This window comes from Tympanuchus pallidicinctus, unplaced genomic scaffold, assembly GCF_026119805.1.
Source record: "Tympanuchus pallidicinctus isolate F22 unplaced genomic scaffold, pur_lepc_1.0 scaffold2, whole genome shotgun sequence".
Lineage (NCBI taxonomy): Eukaryota > Metazoa > Chordata > Aves > Galliformes > Phasianidae > Tympanuchus > Tympanuchus pallidicinctus.
In genome coordinates this window covers 30566071-30579071 of record NW_026294721.1, presented here as the reverse complement: position 1 = coordinate 30579071, position 13001 = coordinate 30566071, and the positions used below count along the sequence as shown (strand labels likewise).

General features: G+C 37.4%; 1 protein-coding gene and 1 long non-coding RNA gene across 11 annotated transcripts in view; one reads left to right on the top strand and one right to left on the bottom strand.

Annotated features, from left to right (window-relative positions):
- Positions 1-13001, top strand: part of RAP1GDS1 (Rap1 GTPase-GDP dissociation stimulator 1) — an 86326-nt gene that overhangs the window by 32371 nt on the left and 40954 nt on the right. For 5 of the 7 annotated variants that reach the window (XM_052682126.1, XM_052682125.1, XM_052682124.1 and 2 more), the window contains one exon: positions 12604-12726. In XM_052682126.1, the coding sequence (XP_052538086.1) occupies positions 12604-12726 (123 nt within the window). Of the gene's footprint in view, positions 1-12603; positions 12788-13001 lie in introns of those variants that run through there. The other 2 variants (XM_052682128.1, XM_052682130.1) reach the window with 2 other exon arrangements.
- The window catches only part of LOC128080191 (uncharacterized), a 68127-nt gene that overhangs the window by 32068 nt on the left and 23058 nt on the right, over positions 1-13001 (bottom strand). For 3 of the 4 annotated variants that reach the window (XR_008206532.1, XR_008206535.1, XR_008206534.1), the window contains exons 7-9: positions 10234-10358; positions 4735-4829; positions 102-186 (exon numbers count right to left, since the gene is read on the bottom strand). This is a non-coding gene — a long non-coding RNA (uncharacterized LOC128080191). Of the gene's footprint in view, positions 1-101; positions 187-364; positions 499-4734; positions 4830-10233; positions 10359-13001 lie in introns of all 4 variants that reach the window. The other variant, XR_008206533.1, reaches the window with a different exon arrangement.

The following is a 13001-nucleotide window of genomic DNA, read 5'->3' as shown; positions in this document are numbered from 1 at the left end:
CACTAGACAAAACTAAAGGCCATAAGCTGTAAGAAGGAACGATGGCAGAGGAGTAAGAGCTAAGTGCACATTGCAAATGCTTTACAATAATGAAAACATACCTTATTTTGGGAACTTCTTTCATCATTCTCAGTGAAGACAACTGGTATAGCTAGGGACTTTGCAGCCATTCTGTCCACCATATTTCTGAAAGGAAAACACAATTGTTTGATCTCTTTCCATCCACCAGCGTTCATCATCTCTAAACAGATAAACGTCCTGTGCTTCAGATCTCTGAAGTGCAGGCTGTGGCAGGCTGTGGTGCATGATGGTGCACTGAATGAAATATTGCCTTCTACCAAATTGGAAGATGAAATTCACTTACTGTGTCTTGACTTTTAAAAACTATATATTAAACAAATGACTCCACTGTCTGCTCTGTACATTTTAGATTTATGGGCATGGTTTGGTGTGTTATTGTCAAGAAGGAATTTAGCTGATCCAGAAGCAGGCTGTTTACTGTCATATGAAGTGCAGAATTATCATAGCAATGGGAAAAGACAAAGAAAAAGGTGAAATTACTTTGTGAGTGAATTTGATTCTGAGGTTCTGCACCTCTTATTCAATTCAGCTTAAAAAAAAAAACATTAACTGTGCATTGAAAATATGATTTCATTTTGTGCTTAGAATGATAGAATTCCCTCCATTATAAGTTGAGACCTCTATAAACAGGGATTGTTTTCCCTCTTTTCCACAAAGTAGCCTAGAGTAATGGAAAGCTTATGGTTGTAGCTGCTTTTTAATGTCCGTAAAGAAAAAGGGAAAAGAATTAAAATCTGCAGAAAAAAATTACAGGAGGAAATCGGGAAAAAGAACACTGGTGTGTGATTCTGAATGCATTTTTCTTAGAGAAACATGGTCGTGTTATAGACTCATAGAATCATCACAGTCAGAAAGAGCACTAAGATCCTCTAGTCCAACCACTAACCAGCACCACCATGCACACTAAACCACGTCTCTAAGTACCACACCTTCACATTTCTCAACTCCTCCAGGAACAGGTGACTCCACCACCTCCCTGGGCAGCCCATTCCAGTGCCTTTCCTCATCTGCCTGTGTTCACAGTGGAATGAGAAGCACACTCCTCCCCTGGGACATCAGCCTGCCCTCTGACCACACTCAAACAGCATAGCGTGTCTGCAGCCTAGGGCTGTCTGCCTGCATATCCTGGATGTAGTTAGCAAAGCTGTATATTTGGTCTGATGTTTTTGCTAAATTTTCATCATACCAGCAACTTAGAAATCAAAGGGTATTTTGTGTTTCTGTTCTAATTACAATTACAGAAGGATGTTTTTCCCCTACGTACAAATGGAAGTGAAAGTATCGCTGATGATGCAGGGGAGTCTGTTTGCTTTCCTGTCCAACTGAAATTGCCAATTCAACTACTGTAGAAAAATGGCAGTATTAAATACTGTCTCTAGTGGCATCATTAGGCTTTCATTACTGAATGTTACTGCTTTTTGAATAATAAATTGTACCTGATTATTACATGTTCAAATTATATTCTATTTTGGAGCCAAAAAATCTTTGTTAGGAAAAAGGAGACAATTATTTGGTTTCAGGAGTTTTATTTTAAAAGCACAATGTTATGTGTTGCATTATTGTAATAACTCAAAGGACACAGTAACTTGAACTTAAATTGTTTTATGTAGGAAAAATGCTGTGAGACAATGGATATAATTTCATCCATTTATGATTTTATTGGCTCAAATGCTTTCCAACCAATGACTGCCGAAGTTGACAGAAAAATATAATCTCTGAACATATGCATTGCAGCTAGGAATTTAGGGGTGTTGCTGTATAAAAATGGGGAGGTGGCGGCGGGGGGGTGAAGAAGGCTAAAGCACTTCTGCACTGGATAAAAGTATTTTGAAAGGTTATACTTATAATCTTATATAATTCTCACTTGTGAGAAGTAGAAAATGCTTTATTTTTGACTTCACATCTATAAAAACATGACTATATACTGTTGGATTTAGGAAACAATAGGTTAATTGTAAAGAAAATACAAAAGAAGGCAATATCCTTCACTGCATATCACTGTGTAGTGATTTATACTCACTAAGCACTATCTCATAAATACTGCATCTATCAAAAAAATAGTTATCCTGAGATCCTCAAATAGAGGTCTACAAAAAAAGGACTGCATGAGAAAAAGAAAATGAGAAAGAAATATAGGTTTTCTTTGAAAGCTTCTGGGACAATTACTGCAGTAATAACAAAAAGAAAAGAAAAAAAAAAAAAAGAAAAGAAGAAAAAAGAAAATGTTGTTGCTAGTCCAGACATGCTGCATTTCAGATACAAGGGGTTAGAGCAGACATACATAACCCAGATTTGACAGATGAGGAATCTCCAAATCTGCTGAGAACGTTATTTTTGGCTCTGATACACTCAGTGTAAGAGGCTGAAAATGCCCACTAATCCCAGCCTTCAACACCTAGCTCCGAAAAGTGTCTGGCATGTGACTGAAGCAGAAAGGCAAGCACACACATTTCCAAATATTTTTTACACTTCATTTTTTGGAATCTAAACCTATGAGTTCACACATTTCTATGTAAAAATGCTAAAGCAGAATTACACCAATAGAGATATGCTTAAATGAGAAGGGAAGGCCCTCGCTTTTGGAAGAAGTTACGGTGCAATGAGAAAGGTTTAAAGCAACACACCTCCCCTTGAGATGTGATTGGCTAAGATATGCAGTTTTCTATTTGAGGAACTGTGCTAATCCCTGATAACTCAAGAAGCTGTCAAATTACTCATGAAATTTTTAATTTCAACATTTCTTGCACAGCTCCTTTGCTGTGACACTTTTCCTCCCATAATGAGTATAATTACTTTGTACTTTTTTTTTTTTTTCCTCAAAAACATATTTTGGCTACATACTGCCCTGTTTTGATTTGGATACATTCTCTATGTTGCATCAGAGAAAATACATTATAAACTTTCCAAGCAACTGCTAGTAGATCTCTTCCATCACTTCCTGCTGTTTCAGCTTTCTGGTGTCAAGATCATGAGCTCAGCCCTCCTACCTAAACCTTCTGTTCAGGTTTTCTCATGCAAGTCAGCAGTAGGTTTTCTAAAACCTCGTGGTTCCTATTTGATGGCATCACAGAGGAGGATGTGTTAGCATCTGCTGAAGAAAATGTTGGATTTCAGCAGAGATTGCTGATTTCTCACATTCCTTCCTCGGAGATGAGACTTGCTGTCCTATGTCCCAAATCTCCGGTAGGCATTTGCTTCCAAAGGCATCTACTTTCCCATTTTTTATGTCTTGGTGGATTTCCAGTTCTCACAACCATATGTTAACACAGAGGTTATATCTGAGTTGGAAATTCTTCACTATGTTCTGTTCTTTTTAACTGGCTTTCATATGTTGTTGAGTTAGTTAGCACTTACACTCTTCCTATAATTGACATTACTTTTTCTGATCTTCACTGGTCATAGAAGACAAAACAATTCCTGTACTCAAGCAGCAAAATCACAAAGAATTCAGAGATAATTTTTTGTAATTGCTAAATTCATACTTATACTAAAAAGATACACTTCTCTGAAATATTTCAAATGTCACCACTAATGCCTTTGATTCAAGGGAAAAGTTACTTTTTTTAAAATTTACCAATATTTTCTATTTCCTTTTTGTACATTTTGGGCAGTTCAACATACGTGCTCTTATTTCATTCTTCACCAAGTCAGACAAGCACCTACAAACTGAACTTTTAGCACATCAAACTGCCATGTGGTTTTAGAAAAGTTCTGTTCCTGTTTAGTGTTTAAGCAGGGGTCATTTCACGTTTTGTTCCCAGGAAAGTAAAAGCTTGGCTACTCTCCCACCCCAAACACAGAAAAGAATAATTTGTAGAATGTTCTATCCTAGCAGAGTTATTCTAAGAAATAAGAATTACATATAAATTTCATTCATTCCAATTGTGGAGGCATTTTAAGCTAACTCATTTCCCTTCCTGAAGTATAGAGGAAAACCTGAGCATTTCAAGGCTTGCTCAAGCAAACTTGGCCATAAACTTCTCCAGTTTTGCAGTCAGATTTGAGCAGAGTGAGAGTAAGATGAGATTGATGTGGATTGTTATCAAGTAACAGTGTGAACCTCTGCACAGCATTAGAGCCTGAAATAAAACAGTAACCACCTATAGGCACTATTTTGACACTCACGTGTAGGATTAACTTTTGGATACTGTTATTTCACGTAAGAGCACTCACCAATTTAATCCTCATTACTAACAAGTAAGCTGCAAGAACACAAACCAGCAGGCAACAATGGCAGGAGAACACAAAATGAGTAAGCGAACAATGATACCAGTTAATTGTTGGCTTATTAATAAGTAGCAGAATCAAGGCCAACATTACAAGTATTTGCCCTGTAGCACTGAGCTACCTGTAGCACCTTGAACAGCACATTTTCTGTGCATATTGGAGACATGAAGTGGCATTTGTTTGGCAGCTGCTAAGTCTTGACCCAGCGTCTTTGGATTCGGTGATGCAGAGATAATTAATTCAATCTGTCTACTCAAACCAAGAGTGGGAGGGGGAGTAGAAATGGAAAAATATGAGACTAAGTAGAGGAGTAGCAAGGAATAAAAGCAGTGCATGTTTTTAAAGGAAGGAAAGAAATAAAGGAAGGGCAGGACAGATGTAAAGTTAAAATTTTTGAAAGAAAGCCATCAAATTAAATGCAGGTACCTGAGTGGCGATGGATGCTGAATCTCCATAATTCCCACTGCCTTCTGCAGCAGCTGCTCACACTCAGAATTTCTACTGATTTCACTCAGTTACTGCTGCATGAAAGTTGAGAACAGAGTAAAATTAGTACAAGAAATAGAAAGAAAGGTTGTGACACTGCCAGCATTTGCCAATATTCTTATCTTTAAGGACAAATTCCTATGTACTGTTAGTCCCATTGAGCCTGAGTTATAACTTGCAAAAAGTTATGTGCATAAGTTGCTCCAAAAGTAATGCCTCCATTTTATTTCCATGAAAACTGCAACAGCTACAAAGAGCACAATAACACTATTTTATAGAGCAAATTCTCAGCTACAACATGCTTTTTTTTTTTTTTGCTTTTTTTTTTGTTGTTTGTTTGGGTTTTTTTGCTTTTTTTTTCTTTTTCACCATAGTCACCACTGTTAGCCAATTCATGAGGATGAGCTGATTGAGGCACTCTTCATTTCACGGTATGATTGTTGTGCATGGCTGTCCGGAACATAGCTTGTCTTTCATGGTACTTTCACTGCTACTGAAACACACCACCCACTGCCTCACTGCGCTCACATCCACTCTTTGGTCTCTATAACTGTTCAGCAAGTGTCAGTAAATGTCACTGGGTGCCATTTTTTCCATATGGAGGAATTCAGTGACACACATTTGCATTCATACGCACTCCCATGTCAGATGCCATTGAGTCAGAGTGCCCCTCTGCTCCACTTGTTAAAAGGCAACAGAATGTAATGGAATTGGTTGGGAAGGTTCAGCCTCTGCTGCCATACCACCATTCATCTGCTATGGGACAATAATATAGGAGGCATTACTTTCAGAGCAGCCCTTGTGGATGACAGAGTACTTCAAACATTTGGATATAAAAATTTGGATTCAATTGCTTTGTTTTGCAGCACCATCAGTCTCGATTCTTATATGACAGCAGGTGTCAAGAAAAGTATTCTTTCTTCAAAGTTTATTTCTTAGCACACTGTCTTTGCTGAGCATCATATAAACCTGGTCTCCGTGATGGGGAATATAATGCAATAAAAAGTAAAGCAAAAAGCATAACATAAGCATTCAGCATTTATAGTTGAATTACATTTAACATCCAATTAGCAGGAAATAAGATATCATTTAGCATAATTAGGAGTATTTCTCATGACAAAAGATATTTTGATTGGTAAGCATAAAATCAGTTGCATGTTTACAGAGATGTTAAGTCTAGGTGGTAGTGAATTACAGGGGAAGAAATTTGACAGGAGCATTTTCATAGAGTGAGTTTTGATGAGAAAATGAAGATGGTACATAAAACTCTGAGGAAGGCTTTATATTCTGCTAGAGAAGGCTTGGAAAAGATGAAGACTGTCTTAGAACAGATGCTGTTTCTACTGGCTAAAATATTCCTTTGCTACACTACCTTACATCACATCCCTCTGAAAGTAACATTACCCAGCAAAAACACCTTACTTGTTTTTCTAGCTTTTGGCAGAATAGCTGCTTTAGCAGTAGGGGTTTGTTGGTAGGGAAACTGCCAAACTGAAATGACCACATCTTAGACTTACATGTTCAGACAAGCTAGAATTTCTAGTCAGCCTTGGATACAAGATGATCTCTTGTAGCAGAGCCAGAAGTTCAAATCTTATTGGGCCAGCTCAGCCAGTTAAGCTCATTGAAGTTCAATAAGTTTAGCTAATAAGACTTACAGTCATATGTTTTTCTGAAAACTGGGAATCCTGATGGATGTTTTGTAAGGGAGCTTTGTCTCAAATACTGCATTATAAATTGTTCCTCCTTTTTGCTGCAGATGCTTGTTGCATCTTAGCTCATGAAACTGTGTTTTCAAGGCACCGTATAACACAATGCAGAAATGTTTCAACACAAATGCTGTGTATTATACATTATCACAGTATACATATTTAATTTCAACATACTAAATCAAAGCAACTGCTTTTTATTGGACTGTCTCCCAGTAAACTGGCTTAGCTTAATGATACTGAATGGTAATCACTGCTGCTTAGTAGGGTTATATTTTACATAAATTCCCCTTAATAGTGATGTGTATTGTTAGTGCCACATAGTTAAATGATGTTTATCCAAGTGTTAAATTCCAAGGGCTATTCATTGTATATACAATGTGCCAAATAAAGATTAAGTGTTAAATATTTTTTCTTCTCAGAAGACTTCAGTGAACAGTAGTTTCAGGTAATAGAATATAAAAATATTTTTTTTTAGGTTAGATTTTTGAAGTGCAGAGCAGAAGCAATGGAAAAGGCCTCTTCTGTTTTTGTTTTTTTTTTCATTCTTAGCTTTGGCAGCTCTGTCCCTTAAGACTTACAAATATGATTTCTTTTTAGATTAAGCTTTTCCTTATGCTGCTTTGGCAACAAAACTTTTTTGAAACATCAGTGGCTAAGAAAAAAACCTTTGTTTGTAGGCAGTTGCCCAGTAAGCACTGGGGATAATTTTTCAGTAGACATTTGATCTTGATTGAGAGCACTCTTAAGAGATTGCTTTAAAGGAATATGAAACATTTCCTGCATGTATAATAGACAGCTTTTAAATCTGATTTCATTTCTGAACTTAACTAAATGTGGAAAAAGGATTTTACGCTATGGGCCTTGTATTTTTGTTGTACAGACTGAAGAACTAACGCATGAGGGGGTGCTTAAGGTTTTACCCAAGGTCTTGTATTGAACCCAGTACAAGTAGTGGAGGAGGCAGATTAAAATGTCCACACAGACTGAGTACGAAACATAGAATCGCTCATGGATGACATTTGTGCTAAGATGCCGGGCAATGAAGAAGGTAACTAAGGCACTAATTATCAAACTATTTAAACAACTGGGCTACTAAAGTGGTTACTTCCTGCAGAAAGGTGGACAGGGAGAATTAAGAGCTCAAATAAATCCACCAAACCACATATCTGGGTGCTAAACTAGATACAGTTCAGGATAAGAGAATCCTAGCTGCTTAATTTTAATATGCTGCCTTGTGCTGCAAAGCACCCATGGAAGTTTTAATGTGCATATTTCTTCATGGGAGGGAAAGCTGGTGTGTATGTTTATTAACTCACTTCATTGGTACCTGCGACAGGCTGTTCAAGGCATGGGTCTCATCCTACAATTTGTTTTTTATTCTTTGGATACTGCTCCTGGAGAATTTAATCAGCAGGAATCATGCAGCTAGCTGGTTGGTGAATTGGTCTCTCCATCTGTCCTTCCTTCCTTGTTAGAGCTGAGATTTTAATTACCAACATCTGTGCACTATCTCCTTCTCTTCATTAAAAATAAGAGCTGAAGTTGCCCTATTGCTGCTGCCGTAGACAGAACAGAGCAAACTCCATGATTAAAGCGTTCACAAAGCTGACGGAGAATCCTCCCTCCCTCTTAGGGCTTTAATTTGAAGGATGTGTGAGCAAGCAGATTATATTTATGGGGAGGAGCTGCCAACAGAAGATATATTTATGCATTTAATTGTACATATTCTTTCTTTCTTTTTATATAGTATTAATTGTATATATTCTTTCTTTAAAAAAAAAAAAAAATTACTGGAGTGGTCTTTTTGGCTCCTTCCTCTGTGATGTAGACCTTGTTGCAGAAGATCACATCATTTGTTTTCCAGAGGCTCTTTTTGCGTTCATTTAGTCAGACCAAAATCTCCATTTTGTGGTATGGAAAAAAACAGCAGGAGGGCTACAGATAGACAGGGAGGCAGAATACCATGTGAGCTCTTGGTCACATGAACCTTTTTTCTTTTTTCTTTCTACTGTGGTGGATAGAGGATGTACCAGTTAGGAATACATCTCTTGCGCCTTCCATTTTGCTATGTGAGTGAGCCGATGAAAGGTTCCTCTCCTGTTATATATGTGGCTCATTATTATTTATTCATATGCTCATCCTCCTCTTTCTGATGAGAGCACATGTGAGAGGGACATTATAAAGCCATGGTAATTTCCTACAGTGGTTTCTGGAGGTTTATAAAACATCTCTTCAGCTAAAAATACGTACATTTTTCAAAAAAGTACTCTGTAAGCACGGTTGGCTTAATAAAGAGGACACTAATGGAGCTGCTCATTTACGGTTCTTCTCTCATGTAAAGCTCTACAACACAGGCATTGCTGCAGTGATAGCCCTCACTTATATTATTTTATACTCTTTTTCTGCTGGAATGAGAAGTTGTATGCACCGAAAAAAACCATGTAGTAGTACAATTTAAATTCATTGTTCAAACGAACTGTGCACCAATATTTTTCTGCTGCCTGTGAGCACAAAGTAGCAGTATTTGTGACAGATAAACCTTTTCCTTCCTGCTCCCTGCCTTTTCTTTCACTTGAAGATGTGGAAAATGATGCAGAGATGAGAAAAGAGTGATACAGAGAGGAGTAAAACTTAACAGGAAATAGAGCCAAGAGAGGAGAGCGTACAATCTAATTGGATTTTTTCCTGTAATGATTTCTGCTACTTAATTAAGCACTCTGATAGCCCTGGTGCTCAGCTCTCCCGTTCTGATCTACGACATTAAAGAATTTCCTGCTCACACCCTTTATTATTCTGACTGCAGGCACTGCAAAAACCATGAAAAGCAAAGATATTGACAATTTAATCACACTATTATGACATTAATAAGATTTTGGCACTGTGTGATCTAACATATTCTTCATCTTGATATCTAGCGATAGGAAGAGACATCCAAAGCTGCAGTTTTGACCTTAGGGTTTTTTCCCCCAATTATGCTTGCCATGGCACAGCATTATACTGTATTGTGTGCAAAAGGACTGTTTCTAAAGTAGCATTATCACAGCCCTACAGTTCCTTTCCTTCAAGATAAGATCAGTAGGTACTCTGTGGGTGGGTTGTGCTTGCAAGTTGAAAATCAGGCTTTAAAGGAAAGCAGATGTAATCTGGATGTGTATTTATAGCAAAAGCATTTTTTGAGGTACAGCACCCTAATATCAGGCAGCCTAGGTTGTCAGGTTTTCTTAGCACAGAAATTGAACAAATTTGTGAGGAAGTATAGTTCTGCTGAAGGAGTTAAAATGGCAGCTTGTTAATACATCATTAATGTTGGCTATACTTCCCTTTTTCACCATTACAGAAAGCATAAAAGGAGATTACATCACAGAGGTTTTGTCTAGATCTCACTTGCTCCTGCAGAAACGTTTGTTTTTACATGTCTCAGCTACAATTGACAATACATGGAAACAATTCAAAAGATGATACCTGAAATAAGATTCCAAAATAATATAGCCTCAAATTATTTACTAGGAAGCCCAGAATGAAGCTAGCATGCAGCAGATACGCATCTTTCGCAAATATTACTTCTTTCTTGCATACACAGAGAAACAAGAAAGCAGACCTGTTCCAGTCCATGAAGAGAGTAAAGGGAAGAATTCAGGAGTACCAATTTCCAATTCTTGCCAAATCCCTGTTTTAAAACCTCCAATTTGTTATTTTTTTTCTACAGACATGTTTGAACTGTTAGTACCTGGAAAGCGAATGTTCAGGAGACTCTTCAGTTCAAGTGAAATAATTGCTGAAGATCTTCATTTGGATGTCCTGCTTTCCACAGGGCATGTCCATGTATCGTTTGCTTGTCGTTAAGTCCTCCTTCTTTAAGAAAAATACAAAGAATATTGAGCAAAAAAGCTAGATATAACAAAGCAACTTAAAGTTTATATATAAGCCAAGTTGTTGCAATTAAAATACCCTTCCTTCTGTAAGAGTTTCAAAAGCCCTCCAAAAGAAAGCTGAGTTTCTATACCTAAATTGTCTTTTAATTGTATGAATGTATTGTATGAATTGTATGTATTGTATGAACTGTATTGTATGAATTGTATGAAGAAATGAATCAGTGTATTTCAGCACATTGTAACAAGCGAAGTTTTGACACTGGTGCTCAGCCAGAACCAATGGGATGTTGGTTTTCTGAAGGAGGAAGTGTATACAGGTGTGGCTCCTGTACTGCTCAAGATCTTAGAAAATGGAAGTGAATGTCCTGTTTTCATCTATGTGATACCAGGTAGCTAATATCTCAATTTACAACAGGTCTATTATGCACCGTGTTTTTACTGATACACACTTACTTATGAGAATAAAATAAATCAGAGCCTATCTGCTACACACACCTGGCCTGGAGAAGCACTTTGTTTTATTTTCCCATTTCTTGCAGGAAATATTTTGTTCCAGTTGTGTAATTTATTTTTTGGCAGTAATAAGTCCATCAAACTACAGCTCATAAAATAAGACTGTATGTCTCAGCAGCACAGTAGAGAAAAATGCATTAATGTCTCCTGCCTACTAACTGTGGTTAAAATCACATTGGGCTCACAGATACCTACATTTTTGTCCTTTCAATTTTGAACTCAAGGGAGAGTCATCTCTCCTTTAATAGACTGTGTCTGGAACAGTCTGTAATCTTGACACGATTTCTCTGAATTCAGACTTTCATTTCATTCATACATATCCATGGGAGAACATAGCTAACAATGCGTATGCTAATGTCAGAACTTGAAAAAGTTTCCATATCAGTTGGAAGTTGTTTTACAGGGAATCTTCTGAGAGGAATTCTCAATACATGTTAAAAAATCAGTTAACTAGATTGCAAATAGATCAGTAACAACTAGTACATTATGTGTATGTTGAAATTAATCAATCTTTGGTTTTTACCTAATCTGTTGGTGATCAGATGTCACCATATTGTAGTGGGTGGTCCTAGTCAGAGACCAACATCGCAAGAGAACAAATACAACAAATACAGAGCTCAGGCAGAATTGCAAGCCAGACTTGAATTCTCCCCCTCTAATTCATATTCTCTGCAGGGTGAGCCCAATGCAGCTCTCCTGCGCTTAAAGTGGGTTGTCTTGGAGGCCAAAAGGCAATGGCAACACTGAGAATAGGAATAGGAGGGAAGAGGAGGACAGAAGAGATGGTGAGCCCAATGACGTGCTGTTAACTATTTGCAGGTGAAGCACAGCTAAGAAATGATTGCACACTGCTACTCCAGATGACTTCCTGGGCTTCTATGCTGCGTTCTGAAGCTGTAGCTGCCATCTAATAGTCTATCACACTAATATTTAACTCAAAACCGCAAACTATTTGAAAGCATTTGCAAGATAGGTGTTAGTATCCAGTACCCGATCTTTAACTGCAGGGAATCAAAGTTCATTTACAGTTTGTACAGAGCTGCAGGCTAGTAATGCTATGTGGAGCCTTTACTGTGGAGCAACTGCACAATTCCTTCTGTAAAACAGGCAGAAAGAGGAAATGATTTGTTCTGAAATCTGCAATCTGAGTGTTATTTTTCCTTTTCCCTTCTACTGGGACTGTGTTGGAGCTACCATAGCCTAGCAAAGTAATACAGAAGATACACATTTGAGTTAAATGAGGTCTAGACTAGGATCTGCTTAGCTCTCCTTCTCCAGTTTCTGATTTCTGCATTACTCTGAGCCCTCAGATGTTGGGATATCCCCATCATTCTTTGAATGTTTTCCATCATTATACATTTCAGAGCACCATTCCTTGATTTTTACACAGTATTTCAGGCTGCTGCAGATCATATCACTCCATGGCCTTTAATCTTTCTCCCTCTCTCCAGTTGTGGCTCAGTGCATGCATGAGTATGTTTGTATATTTACTTATAAGCAGTCACCCATAAAGACTGATTCTGAATGGCAAAGTATAAAGTTCCATGAATGCATCATGCAAAGCAAACATGATCACTGAAATATGTCTGCTTGTATATTGGAAAGCAATAACTTTGAGAATTACATTTGAGAAAATTTACATTCTTTTTCTTCCTTTTCCTTCTCCAAGCAAAGCTGATGCTTAAGTCATTTTTGTGTGATTTGTTTTTCAGATACGGAGACAAGTGAAAAAATCCAGAAAAGTGGAGTTCTTCAGGTGTTTGCGAGTCTGTTGATGCCCCAGTCTTCCTGCACAGCAAAAGTAGCTAACATCATAGCAGAAGTAGCCAGAAATGGTGAGGTTTTCTACAAGAACTTTTCTGCTGGAACATCTTCAGTTTTTCACCTCACTTGTCAGTATGTTTTACTTCATTTATGTTTTCATTTTGTAGATTAGACATTTTTCATATCTCTCCCTCTCACTTTTTGTTTTTATTGTGTCAAATTTTGTTTCTCAGTACAATCAAAACAGCATTTGGCTGCTGGAATATTTTTAGTTCTTACTTCTATGCTATTTAGTTTTTAAGATAATCAGCAATGTTATTGGACAGAAATAGCACATCACTGGCTT